General features: G+C 44.2%; 1 protein-coding gene across 4 annotated transcripts in view; it reads left to right on the top strand.

The window, feature by feature from the left end:
• The window catches only part of DCLRE1C (DNA cross-link repair 1C), a 56,836-nt gene that overhangs the window by 4,041 nt on the left and 38,459 nt on the right, over positions 1-14,336 (top strand). For 3 of the 4 annotated variants that reach the window (XM_073018742.1, XM_037983347.2, XM_037983346.2), the window contains exons 2-5: positions 985-1,036; positions 4,846-4,930; positions 10,520-10,579; positions 13,838-13,893. In XM_073018742.1, the coding sequence (XP_072874843.1) occupies positions 985-1,036; positions 4,846-4,930; positions 10,520-10,579; positions 13,838-13,893 (253 nt within the window). Of the gene's footprint in view, positions 1-984; positions 1,037-2,529; positions 2,545-4,845; positions 4,931-10,519; positions 10,580-13,837; positions 13,894-14,336 lie in introns of those variants that run through there. The other variant, XM_073018741.1, reaches the window with a different exon arrangement.

Raw genomic sequence — 14,336 nt, 5'->3', positions numbered from 1 at the left:
AGCCACCGCACCTGTCTGTTTGTTTTTGAGATGAAGTCTCACTCTGTTGCCCAGGCTGAAGTGCAGTGGTATGATCTTGGCTCACTGCAACCTCCACCTCCCATATTCAAGTGATTCTCCTGCCTCAGACTCCCAAGTAGCTGGGATTATAGGTGTGTGCTACTATGCATGGCTAGTTTTTGTATTTTTAGTAGAGATGGGGTTTCACCATGTTGGCCAGGTTGGTCTCGAACTTCTGACCTCAGGTGATCCACCTGTCTTGGCCTCCCAAAGTGCTGGGATTACAGGTGTGAGCTACCGTGTCCAGCTGGTTTCGCTAAACAATTTTGAGCTGTTTGATCATTGTTGTCTAGGCCTTTACTTGCTAAAGATTCAGAATATACTGGAATGCATGATATGCTGAATGTAATGGTCTAATTGCTACCTTTCTGTTGTCTGTGTCTGTTAATGTGGAGGGCTGTGGAGCAAGTCTTCGTGGATAGTAATACTCTCCTTTGAATCCATCACAGTAGGATGAGAAGATGACAATATACTTATTCTGAGCCTGAGTGATTTCCTAGCAGATTCCATGGACACGAGCTTGAATTTCTAGATAGACTGATTTAAGTGGCAGGAAGTGAATGGGGTTACATAGAGCGTGGCTCGAAGGATGGTTGGATTGAAATGATGTAAAAGAGTGGAGGGCTAGAAGCAGTTCTCATTCTTCTGTGGCTTCCCAGAGTGATTTAAAGTCTGGCCTATGATGCAGGGAATCACTCTCCTTTTAAATAGATTTGGATGGCTCAGAAATGGGCAGCCCATCCTGTTCTGAAAAGGATTCTTCACTTGCAGAAGAAAGTCCATAGCCCATGTGATTCAATTCTTATAAAAGCAAACCTCGTGGGTTTTCTCTTGAAGCTGAAATAGAAGACAACTGTTTCCCTTGGGCTAAGGAATCCTCTGGAAAAAGAACATATTGATGAGTGTTGGTTCTTTTGTTTTTAGATCACATGAAAGGATTAAGAGCCCCTACCTTGAAAAGAAGGTTGGAGTGCAGGTAATTTATTTTGCTACTTATTTGTGTGTGTGTGTGTATGTTTTTAAGCAAACATTTTAATTGAGAGAGAACAACTGTACAGAAAAGTACATACATCCAAGCATATAGTCATTTACAAAGTGAACGCATCTGTGTAGCTTCACTCGGATTAACAAATAGGACAGTACCAATATCCCAGACCCCTCCTACCTCCTCCCAAAGGTAACCTCTATTCTGACTTTTGTCATCATGGGTTAGCTTTGGCTGTTTGTGAAGTTGAGATATAGAGAGATATATATATATTCCTACCAAATACACTGCTTAAAAAAAAAACCAGAGAGGGAGTTTTGCTATGTCGCCCAGGCTGGTCTCGAACTCCTGGCCTCAAGTGATCCTCCTGCCTCAGTCTCCCAAAGGGCTGGCATTATAGATGTGAGCCACTGGCACCTGGTCCCAAATAGACCCTTTTATAATTGTTTTACTTTACTTAACATTGTATTTGTGTGATTTATCTATGCTGCTGGGTACAGAAATAACTCATTCTGTGTTATTTCTGTAAGAGTATATGAGAGAGAATGGCTGTTCCATTGTAAAGGATCATAGAATTTTTTTCTTAAAGCTGAACTATTAGATGCTTTTCTTGCAGCCATTGCCTATATCTAAATTCCCAATTCTCAAGATACATATTTGAAAAGGGCCAGTGGATGTCAGACTTTTCTGCTCATTGATAGCAATAGTCTGTCTTCTTGATAATGATAGCCAATATTTACTGAATACTTATTGTATCTGGGGACTGTGTATTTCTCAGTTCAACAATTTTTTTTTTTTTTTTTTTTTTTTTGTAGAGACAGAGTCTTACCATGTTGCCCAGGCTGATTGTAAACTCCTGGCTTCAAGTGATCCTCCCATCTTGGCATCCCAAAGCACTGGGATTATAGGCATGAGCCTTTGCACCTGGCCAATAATTTTTTATTATTTTATTTCTATTTATTGACTTTTGTGACAGGGTCTCGCTCTTGTTGCCCAGGCTGGAGTGCAGTGGCACGATCTTAGCTCACTGCAACTTCTGCCTCGCAGATTCAAGTAATTCTTTTGCCTCAGCTACCCGAGTAGCTGGGATTAAAGGCACCCGCCACCACACCCAGCTACTTTTTGTATTTTTGGTAGAGAGGGGTTTTACTGTGTTGGCCAGGCTGGTCTTGAACTCCTGATCTCAAGTGATCTGCCTGCCTCAGCCTCCCAAAGTGTTGGGATTACAGGCATGAGCCACCACTCCTGGCCTCAATACTTTTTTCTGGTTGCCTGTGACGTGTCGGGCATTGTACTGGAGGTGGAGAATGCATTAGCGAGCCACACAGATGCAAGGCTCTGCCCTCTTGCACTTGACATTTTCATTAGAGCTTCTTGATAACCTTTTGAATAGATACTACTATTATTTCTATTTTACAGGAGACTGAGGAACCAGAGAGGTTAAATTAGTTGCCCAATGTCACACAGCCAGTAAGTGGCAGGACCAGGATTCCAGCCAGGTCTGTCTGATTGTAGAGCCTATGTATCAGTCATCCGCTGCTGTGTAACAAATTACTTCAAGATGGAGTGACTCAGCACTGATCATGTCTTACTGCTCAGTTTCTGTGGGTCAGGGATTGACAGGGTAGAGCAGGGATGGTTTCCCAGCCCAGGTATCAAACAGCAGTGAGCAGAGTCTTCAGATAATGTCAGCCACATAAGATCTGAAGACTCCCTCATCCATGTCTGATACCTGGGCTAGGAAGACTCACACAGCTAGGGACTAGAACTGTTTGGCGTGTCTTTTTTGTTTTTTGAAACAGAGCCTCACTTTGTTGCCCAGGCTGGAGTGCAGTGGCATGATGTTGGCTCACCGCAATCTCTGCCTCCCAGGTTCAAGCAGTTCTCCTGCCTCGGCCTCCCAAGCAGCTAGGACTACAGGCACGTGCCACCAAGCCCAAATAATTTTTTATTTTTAGTAGAAACGGGGTTTCACCTTGTTGGTCAGGCTGCTCTCGAACTCCTGACTTCAAGTAATCTGTCCGCCTTGGCCTCCCAAAGTGCTGGGATTACAGGTGTGAGGAATCTCTATCTCTAAAAGTCTCTTTAGGCCAGGCATGGTGGCTTAGGCTTATAATCCCAGCACTTTGGGAAGCCGAGGTGGGAGGATGACCTGAGCCTAGGAGTTTGAAACCAGCCTGGGCAACATAGGGAGACCTTTTCTCTACAGAAAATACGAAAAATTAGCCAGGTGTGGTGGCATGTGCTGTAGTCCCAGGTGCTCAGGCTGCTGAGGTGGGCGGATTGCTTGCATTGCAGCCTGGGTGACAGTAAGCTCCCCTCCCCCTAAAAAAATCTCTTTAGTGTGAGTCCATCAGGATAGCCAGACGTGTTAAATGGAGACTCAGGGTTAAAAAGTGTATGTCCTACGAGAGAGCCAGGAGGAAGTTATATTGCCTGGAGAGCTAACCTCAAAACCCGTGAGATTACTTCCACCATATTCTATGGTGAAGGTAATTACAGAAAACTGCCCAGGTTCAAGGGGAGGGAACATAGACCTCTCTGGTCAGTGGAGGAATTTTAATATCTATTTTGTAAGGAGAGCATGTACGGATGGGGTATATCGTTGTGTGGCCATCTTTGGAAAATACAATCTACCTTCGACTGTATTCCTAACCTCTAAATGATAGCGTTAAGTTTTAAAAGTTTATTATGGGCTGGGCACGGTGGCTCATGCCCGTAATCCCATCACTTTGGGAGGCTGAGGTGGGTGGATCAGTAGAGGTCAGGGTATCAAGACCAGCCTGGCCAACACGGTGAAACCCCGTTTCTATTAAAAATACAAAAAGTTAGCCGGGTACAGTGGCGTGTGTGTAGTCCCAGCTACTTGGGACGGCTAAGGCAAGAGAATCGCTCGAACCTGGGAGGCGGAAGGTTGCAGTGAGCACCACTGCACTCCAGCCTGGGTGACAGATCAAGACTCTGTCTCAAAAAAAAAAAAAAAAAAAAAAGGTTTATTACGAAATTAATTTCTGTTCATTACAAAACAAAACAAAAAAAAAAAAATAAGCTGGGTGCAGTGGCTCTCCCTGTAATCCCATCATGTTGGGAGGCTGAGGTGGGCGGATCACCCGAGGTGAGGCGTTCGAGACTAGCCTGGCCAATATGGTGAAACACCATCTCTACAAAAAAAAATTAGTCGGGCATCATGGTGCGCGCCTGTAATCCCAGCTGTTGTGGAGGCTGAGGCAGGAGAATCGCTTGAACCTGGGAGGTGGAGGTTGCAGTGAGCCGAGATCATGCCATTGCAGTTGCACTACAGCTTGGGTGACAAAGCGAGACTCCGTCTCAAAAAATAAATAAATAAATATACAGTAAAAAGCAGAAGTTTCTGTTCCCAACACACCTTTTCCAGAGGTAGTGTAACGTGTGGCAGTATCTTTCCAGACACACCTGATCATATACAAGCGTGTATTTCCAAGTAACAATGGTGAGGGACCACTGTTGGAGGTAGTCCAGGGACACCATATTTCCACCCCCACCTTGTGCTCTTAATGACACTGAAATGGTGGGCATAGGTATGCTGGAGTGACTCTAACAGATTTTGTGCCAGCGTAATTTCTGAACTATTAGATGTATGATGAAATAGATTTCATCACCATGCCTGGCTAATATTTGTGTTTTTAGTAGGAATGGGGTTTCACCATGTTGGTCAGGCTGGTCTCAAATGAAACTATTAGATGTATGATGAAATAGATTTATTAGTCACCAAGATGGCTTATATTGGATTGTACTGAAAGTTTTTTCTTTTTTCCTTTCAGCTTGAAGGTTTATCTATACTGTTCACCTGTGACTAAGGAGTTGTTGTTAACTAGCCCGAAATACAGATTTTGGGAGAAACGAATTGTAAGTTTTATTTTTTGAATAACTTAATTTTTTTTAAGTGGGAAGTATTTTTAGAGGTAGATTGACAAAAACATTGCCTCAGTTTGTCACATACTACAGTTACCCACATTAATTAGAATATTGAGTCTCTGGCCGGACATGGTGGCTTACACCTGTAATCCCAGCACTTTGGGAGGCCTTGGCGGGCGGATCACTTGAGGTCAGGAGTTCATGATCAGCCTGGCCAACATGGTGAAACCCTGTCTCTACTGAAAATAAAAAATTTGGCCAGGTGTGGTAGCACACACCTGTAGTCCCAGCTACTCAGGAGGCCGAGGCAGGGTAATTGCTTGAACCCAGGAAGTAATGGTTGTGTTGAGCCGAGATCACACCACTGCACTGCAGCCTGGGCGATAGAGTGTGAGACTCCATCTTAAAAAAAGAAAAAAAGAAAAAATTAAGTCTGTTGGCATTGAGCAGTATGGCAGAAGTCAACATTTGGTGGTTGTTGATATGTTTTCTTTGTTCCTCAAGAGTGAGATCTAAGTCTTTAGTTTTGTTTGTTTAATCTCATTGACCCTCTTGCTAAGATGCATTTTAATATTTTTTCTTTTTTTTTTTTTTTTTTTTCGAGATGGAGTCTCACTCTGTCGCCCAGGCTGGATGGAGTGCAGTGGCTCAAACTCGGCTCACTGCAACCTCCGCCTCCTGGGTTCAGGCAGTTCTCCTGCCTTAGCCTCCCAAGTAGCTGGGATTGCAAAATCCCACCACTATGCCCGGGTAATATTTGTGTTTTTAGTACAGACGGGGTTTCACCATGTTGGTCATGGTGGTCTCAAACTCCTGACTTCAGATGATCCACCCACCTTGGCCTCCCAAAGTGTTGGAATTACAGGTGTGAGCCACCACACCTGGCCACATTTTAATATTTTAGAGTGTAAAGTGTTCATTAACATAGTTGCTAAATCCTTTTATTTAAATTGTGGGATAGAACAAGAAAAATAAACATAAATTAGAGGCTATAATAAGGAAGGGATGACAGCTAGAAGAATACAGATAGAATGGGTAACTTTCGGTCTGGCAGAATAAAACGCATCTGCCCAAGTAGTCAAGGGGAATCGAGGGGAGAAAAAAGTCTAGTGCACAGAAAATGCAAAGAAGGCAGAAAAATTCTGATTGTAACAGTGATTAGTATATATAGGAGAGAATTTAATTCTACCTTTGATCAAAAGACAAATTCTCAGTTTAAGTTAAAAAAATTAGACAAATCCAACTGAACCCAGTGGCTCATGCTTGTAATCCCAGCACTTTGGGAGGCCGAGGTAGGCAGATCACCTGAGGTCAGCTGGAGACCAGCCTGGCCAACAGGGCAAAACCCCATGTCTACTAAAAATACAAAAAATTGGACGTGGTGGGGACTGTGCCTGTAATCCCAGCTCCTTGGGATGCTGAAGCAGGAGAATCGCTTGAACCTGGGAGGCGGAAGTTGCAGTGAGCCGAGATCATGCCACTGCACTCCAGCCTGGGTGGCAGAGCGAGACTCCATCTTCAAAAACAAACAAAAAAATTAGACAAATTCATCAGTATTAGTCTACAAGAGACATAGATAAAACAGAAGGATAAATACGGGTTGAAATTTGAAATTTGGGGGGAAGAAAAAGGGAAAAAATTACTAACCAATTAGGAGACAAAAATGTCAGAGTGGCAGTTTTTAATACCAGAAAGTAGACTGGAAGGCAAAGAAAGATAAGGTTTGAAGAGGGTGTTACTGTTAAAAGGAACCGTGGGTCATGTGAACATATGTGCAGTTGACAAAATAACCTCCAACTGAAGTAGAAAGTGTGAGAATCTATCACCCAGTGCTTGATCTGAGGAGAACCACAATGAGTTAACAGAATGTGGGTTCATTATGTGGATTAGGTCTTAAATCGTTGTGGGAGTTGGCAGAGCAGTTTGTCCCAGTGTCACGAAGAGTCTGTTTATTCTTTTTTTTTTTTTTTTTTTTGAGATAGTCTCACTCTGTCACCCAGGCTGGAGTGCAGCGGTGTGATCTCAGCTCACTGCAAACTCCGCCTAACGAGTTCGAGCAATTCTCGCTGCCTCGGCCTCCCTAGTAGCTGGGATTCCAGGCCTGAACCACCATGCCTGGCTAATTTTTGTATTTTTTAGAAGAGACGGGGTTTCACCATGTTGTCGAGACTGGTCTTGAACTCCTGACCTCAGGTAATTCTCCCACCTCGGCCTCCCAAAGTTCTGGGATTACAGGTGTGAGCCACTGTGCCAGGCCTCTGTTTGCTCTTAAGCTGCTTACAGGCTGTGCCTCCCTCCTGCCCACATTTGGGCAAGCTGACAAAAAGGCCATGCCTGCCTCAGCACTGAGGTGAAGTTCAAACCAGGCAAGTCCAGGCCCACCCCATGCCACAGTGGAAACCAGGGCTAATTGCTCCTACTTTCTCTCAAGCCACAGGAAACATTTCTGTCCCCAGCTCAGGGACTGCGCTGCCCTCCCCAAAAGTCCTGTGATGTGACTGAAGTTTTCTTCTCATTCTCTGCCGTGTGTGTGCTCGCGTGTGTGTATGTGCATGCGTATGTGAGTATGCACACATAGTGTGTGCACATGTGTTTGTGTGCATGGTATCATCCACCTCAACGTCTGACCTTTGATTGGGAAGGGGATTTGTCCTCCCTCTGCAGAGGAGTCACAACAGCAAGGCTGTTCCTGTTATCTCTGGCATTCAGCTTGAAGTTGCTACAGGTCAGCTTGGCCAGCAGTCAGGAAGGAGAGCTGGAAGAGAAGCGGAGGGGAGCAGAGACAAACTGGAAGGCAGAATGGCCCACTAGAGCCCGGCAGGACAGACCAAAACCCACTTCTGTCTCTCACTTCCTCCGGCCTCAATAGTGCTGGTCTCCCGCTTTGGCTCTGAGGCACATGCACCTGCCCCAGGGCTCGGAGGAGCTGCACACAGGCACCCAGCAGAAGCTGGTGTTGCTGCGGCGCTGCCCCAGTCTCTGAGTTAAGCCAGAAGGTCAACAATGTTCATGAGCTGTTACCATTTCTGGTGCCCTTCAGAGCATTAAAAAAAGCCTGCTAGTTCACATCTGCCTTCCGAGTGTTTACTGTGGGCAACAACATAGATAGGGGTTCTAGGAAATAGTTCCAGCTTAGATGAATTGTCATAGTACAAACAAGGCCACCGCAGAATCAGGGCGAGAAATAGGAAATCAACAGTTGTCACTAGAGAGCTTAACATGTCCCTCCCAGATGCTGAAAGGAGGAGGAGACAGGAAATAAGATGCAGAAAATTTGTAAATGTGGACTAACAGAACTTTAAAGGCAAGGAACAAAATCGTATTTTTTGGGGGTGCTCATGACATTTACAAAAACTAACCATGTACTGTGTCACGAAAGAATACAATGATGTTGGAGATCAGAAACAAAGGGATAGCTAAAATCTTCCCATACACGTGGAAACTAAATGCGTACAATAACTGACCATTTGGTTAAAAAGGAAATTGTACAATAAATAAAACATACAATATGTAGAACTGGCCAGGCGTGGTGGTTCACGCCTGTAATCCCAGCACTTTGGGAGGCCGAGGTGGGCAGATCACGAGGTCAGGAGATCGAGACCATCCTGGCTAACATGGTGAAACCCCTTCTCCACTAAAAATACAAAAAATTAGCCTAGCCCGTTGACGGGCTCCTGTAGTCCCAGCTACTCTGGAGGCTGAGGCAGGAGAATGGCGTGAACCTGGGAGAGGCGGAGCTTGCAGTGAGCCGAGATCGCGCCACTGTATTCCAGCCTGGGCAACAGAGACTCTGTCTCAAAAAAAAAAAAAAAAAATCATACAATGTGTAGAACTGATATAGCTAGGCTTGAGGGCTCATGTGTGTAGTCCTAGCACTTCAGGAGGCCAAGGTGGGACAATTGTGTGAGTCCAGGAGTTCAAAACCAGCCTGGGCAATACCACAAAATCGCATGTCAACAACAACAAAAAAACCTTAAAAATTAGCCTGGTATAGTACCGCATGCCTGTAGTCCCAGCCACTCAGAAGGCTGAGGCAGAAAAATCACTTGAGCCCCGAAGTTTGAGGCTATAGTGAGCCGTGATTGCGCCATTGCACTCCAGACTGGCTAACACAGCGAGAGCCTGTCTCAAAAATAAATAAAGGAGCTGATGGACAATGGAAACGTGGTAAGTCAGAATGTGTGGAACACAGTTAAATTTGTCCTTGAAGAGAAATTGATAGCATTAAATAGATATATTAGAAAAGAGGCTGGGTGCAGTGGCTCACACCTGTAATCCCAGTGCTTTGGGAGGCTAAGGCGGGGGGATCACCTGAGGTCAGGAGTTTGAGACCACTCTGGCCAATATGGCGAAACCCCATCTCTACTACAAAACATTAGCCAGGCATGGTGGTGGGTGCCTGTAGTCCCAGCTGCTCAGGAGGGTGAAGCTGGAGAATTGCTTGAACCTGGGAGGCAGAGGTTGCAGCGAGCTGAGGTCATGCCACTGCACCCCAGCCTGGGTGACAGAGCGAGACCCTATCTCAAAAGGAATAAATGGGGGAAAAGCCATTTCATATATGAAAATGTAAGAATCCTCATAAAGATGGTAACTGAATCTGGCAGTATTAAATAGCACATCCAATAAGATGTTTTATTCCAGAAATGCAAAAATATTTTAACACCCAAACCTTAGACACTGTAAGTTTTAGGACATTAGTGGACTAAAAAGATGAAAAATCACATTCATCTATTCATCAGATACTTACTGAATGCCTCTTATGTGCTAGCAGTCTCTGTTCTGATGGCAGGGGAAATGTACCAGGGAGCATTCTGCAGCACTTAGAACCAGTGCATGAGACTGGGTGCAGTGGCTCACACCTGTAATCCCAGTACTATGGAAAGCTGAGGCGGGTGATCCTGAGGTTGGGAGCTCGATCCTCAGGTGATCCTAAGGTCAGGAGTTCGAGACCAGCCTGGCCAACATGGCAAAACCCTGTCTCTACTAAAAATACAAAAAATCAGCCTTGCGCAGTAGCGGGTGCCTGTCATCCCAGCTACTTGGGAGACTGAGGCGGGAGAATCGCATGAACCTGGGAGGCGGTGGTTGCAGTGAGCTGAGACCACACCACTGCATTCCAGCCTGGGTGACAGAACGAGACTCCGTCTGAGAAACAACCACCAAAAACAGTGTATGAAGTGTCCATGTCATGGATTCATGCAGACTGTGTTCTGAGGCACAAAACTTAGCACACATGACCACGTTTTTACAAAGACTCAAAATTCAGAGGGAGAGGGGAATGGGAGTGGTAGGGATGGGAAGATGGAGGAAAAAATGAATTCATGGAAATAGAATTGTGTCAGAGGATTATATGCATTTACAAGGCATTTACTACGTATTGCCAAATCTGCCTCAAGACAGGTATTATTTTGGGTTTATAATTTTTTTGTAACTGTTAAAATGTTTATTACAGTGTAATCAGAATTGTTTATATAGAGAGTCTGAAAGTTCTCTTTGCCCCGTTTCTGTGTTTCAGATAGCAAAGGCATATAAAGCCATGAAAAACTGGTGTATACATAGTCTCTTATTTTATTTTTATAGATATCTATTGAAATCGAGACTCCTACCCAGATATCTTTAGTGGATGAAGCATCAGGAGAGGTAACTAAATATTAAATATTGATTAAAAAAATAGTGCTAAAATGATTGTTTATTTTTCTCTTTGATTTTGTAGTCAGATGCTCTCCCCCTCAGCTATGCCCTCAATCTTTCTCTTTGATTTTGAATGCTCATTTAACCATAAATAAAAATCTAATAATTGAGTGGGGTTTTAGGGGCAAAAAAATCCATTTGTGATTGTGTCACTCCATTTGGGCTGGACTCACAAAACTACCATAGACTGAGTGGCTTATACAATAGACACTTGTCGCTGAAGGTTCTGGAGACTGGAAATCCAAGATCCAGTCTCCAGCAGATTTCGTGTCTGGTGTGAGGGCTCATTTCCTGGTTCTTTTTTTTTTTTTTTTTTTTTTTTGAGACGGAGTCTCACTGTCACCCAGGCTGGAATGCAGTGGCGTGATCTTGGCTCACTGCAACCTCCACCTCCTGAGTTCAAGCGATTCTCCTGCGTCAGCCTCTCTAGTAGCTGGGATTACAGGCGCCTGCCACCACGACCAGAGCCCAGCTAATTATTATATTTTTAGTAGAAAGGGGGTTTCACCATGTTGGCCAGACTCATCTTGAACTCCTGACCTCAAGTGATCCACCCGCATTGGCCTCCCAAAGTGCTGGGATGACAGGCGTGAGTCACTGTGCCTGGTCACTTCCTGGTTCTTAGATGCTGTCTTTTCCCTGTGTCCTTCCAAGGTAAAGGGGCAAACGAGCTCCCCTGGGCGTCTTTTATAAGGGCACTGATGTCATTCACAAGGCTTATATGCGCAACAACTAATCACCTCCCAGAGGCCTGCTAATAAAACCACTTTTGGGGGTTAGGATTTCAACATAGGACTTTTGGGGAGGGACATGAACATTCAGTCCTTAACAGTGATGTATTTATTTCCCATGTTGTAAAGGATTGGGCATGGCTTATTTTTTGTCACATTTGTTCCTTATTACATGCTAATGATGGGAACCCTGGTGTGGATATTACTACATGATGTTATTGTCACATTTACTGAGTTTTATAATGTTCAGAATTTAAAATGGTGATTAATATTTTTGCAGAAAATTCATGTATATTGTACTTATTTTCTGATTCCTTATTCAGAAAAGGGGCACTGCCAAGTGGGAAAAATTTATTTTTCATTATTAAATTTTGAAGTAGTACTTTTGTGAATGTATGGTTTTAATAAGTAGGACTATAGACATACCCCCCCACCCCTTTTTTTTTAACCTTACATCTGGTAGGTATTTTCCTATTTTGGTTAATATTGGTTTTATAGCTTGATTATAGCACACTGCTTTGCCATGTTTAACTTTGAGGGTGTCTTGTGTTGTTTGAATGTGATCTGAACAGAAACTGACTTTTTCAGGTACTTCTTCTTTGGAGAAGATCAGACAGTTGAAGTTGAGGTATTCCTCCCATCAAATTATCCTGAGGGAGGACCACAGAGCCACTTTAGGGAGGATTAAAAAGGGAAAAAATAAGAAATAAAGGATAGGTGAACCTTTGTAAATACCATCCTGGACTCTGCAAACTGCTTTTCCGAGGAATACTGTGATTGGTTTGTGGCCTTGTCACAATCAGGGATACTGGTGAAAGGCATTCCCTAAAGCTGGGGGCCGACAGCAGGCAGACTTTTGAGCAGTCTTGCCCCCACTTTGATTTTTTATATTTCTTTGTGTGTGCCATGACTTTTGTGCATTGTTTATCCAGCTCCAACCAGGGGGAGACCCATTTGAAAGGGTCCTCGAGAATGAATGGAGACTTCCGTGAGGAGTCACTGTCACCAAGCAGTGACCCAGTGTGTGCAGAGCTCTCCCCACTTACTGATGGCTGGAGAGGCAGTAGTGCCCACAGGTCTTGCCCTTGCCAAACAGTATGACGTGCAGTGTGAATCAGGACCAGGCCTTGTCCAGGCTTTTAAAGGTTTTTGTTTTTTTGTTTTTTTGTTTTTTTGTTTTTTTGAGACTGAGCCTCACTCTGTCGCCCAGGCTGGAGTGCAGTAGGGCCATCTTGGCTCACTGTAACCTCCACCTCCTGGGTTCAAGCGATTTCTCTTGCCTCAGCCTCCTGAGTAGCTGGGATTACAGGTGCCTACCACCACGCCCAGCTAATTTTTGTATTTTTAGTAGACACAGGGTTTCACCATGTTGGCCAGACTGGTCTCGAACTCCTGACCTCAAGGGATTTGCTCACCTCGGCCTCCCAAAGTGTTGGAATTACAGGCGTGAGCCACTGCACCTGGCTCAGGCTTTAAAAATTGTTCAAAAGTGGCCGGGTGTGGTGGCTCTCACCTGTAATCCCAGCACTTTGGGAGGCCAAGGCGGACATATCACTTGAGGTCAAGAGTTCAAGACTAGCCTGACGAATATGGTGAAACCCCATCTCTACTAAAAATACAAAAAATTAGCCAGGCGTGATGGCAGGCGCCTGTAATCCCAGCCACTGGGGAGGCTGAGGCAGGAGAATTGCTTGAACCCAGGAGGCGGAGGTTGCAGTGAGCCAGGATCGCGCCACTGCACTCCAGCCTGGGCGACAGAGTGAGACTCCATCTCAAAAAAAAAAAAAGAAAAAAGAAAAATTAAATAGCTTTATTCAGATAGAAGTCAAAGTCACAGAATTGTGTATCCATCACCACAGTCAATTTCAGAATATTTTCAGCACCCCAAGGGAGAAAGCCTGTACCGATTGCAATCCCTCCCTATTCTCCTTCCCCAACCCCCTGGCAACCACTACTGTATTCAACTCTCCGTCTCCATGGGTTCACCTAATCTGAATATTTCATATGAGTGGAATCATACAACATGTGTTCATTTCATATCTGACTTCTTTCACCAACGATGTTTTCAAGGGTCATCCATGTTGTAGCATGTGTCAGTTCTTTCTATGGCCAAATAATATTTCATTGTATGACTAGACCACATTTTCCTGATTCATTCATCAGTTGATAGACATTTGAACTGGTTCCACCTTTTGACTAGTATGAAGAACAGCCAGGCACACATTTTTGTGTGGCCATCAGTTTTCACTTATGTTGCTTCTATAACTAGTGGTGAAATTGCTCAGTCCCATGGCAACTCTGTTTGTTGAGTGGACAAGGATTCCACTTGTTTCTGGGATTTGGAGAGTGAGGAAATTGGGAGAAAAGACACGTTGTTAAAAGGTACATAAATGTGTTCTACGAAGGAGAGCTTTGTTGAGCTAGGTCCTAATGATAACTGCTTTCCATTACTATTTTTTCTTTATTTTCTTTTTAGAAGGAAGAGATTGTCGTGACTCTCTTACCAGCTGGTCACTGCCCGGGATCAGTTATGTAAGGGGGCTCATTTATTTTGTCATTTTATTATATGTAGATACATATTGTATTTGTAGAAATACATTTTTTAGGGTCTAAAATTAATAGGGGGCTGGGTGCATTGGCACATGTCTGTAATCCCAGCACTTTGGGAGGCTATGGCAGGTCAAACCCTGCCTCTACAAAAACTATAAACATTAGCCAGGTGTGGTGGCACACCCCTGTAGTCCCAGCTACTGGGGAGGCTGAGGCAGAGAATTGCTTGATCCCAGGAGGCGGAGGTTGCAGTGAGCCAAGATTGCACCACTGCACTCCATCCTGGGGTCAGAGCAAGACTCTTGTCTCAAAATAAAAATAAAAATAAAAATAAAAATAAAAATAAATAAATGGAAGTCTTCAGCAGCTGTTTCCCCAATGACCTTGTATTTTATCATCACGTGTATTTCTCCATGAGCAAGAAT

The sequence above is a fragment of the Chlorocebus sabaeus genome, chromosome 9 (genome assembly GCF_047675955.1).
Source record: "Chlorocebus sabaeus isolate Y175 chromosome 9, mChlSab1.0.hap1, whole genome shotgun sequence".
NCBI lineage: Eukaryota > Metazoa > Chordata > Mammalia > Primates > Cercopithecidae > Chlorocebus > Chlorocebus sabaeus.
The sequence above is the reverse complement of the archived record's forward strand: the minus strand, read 5'-3'. Positions and strand labels throughout refer to the sequence as shown.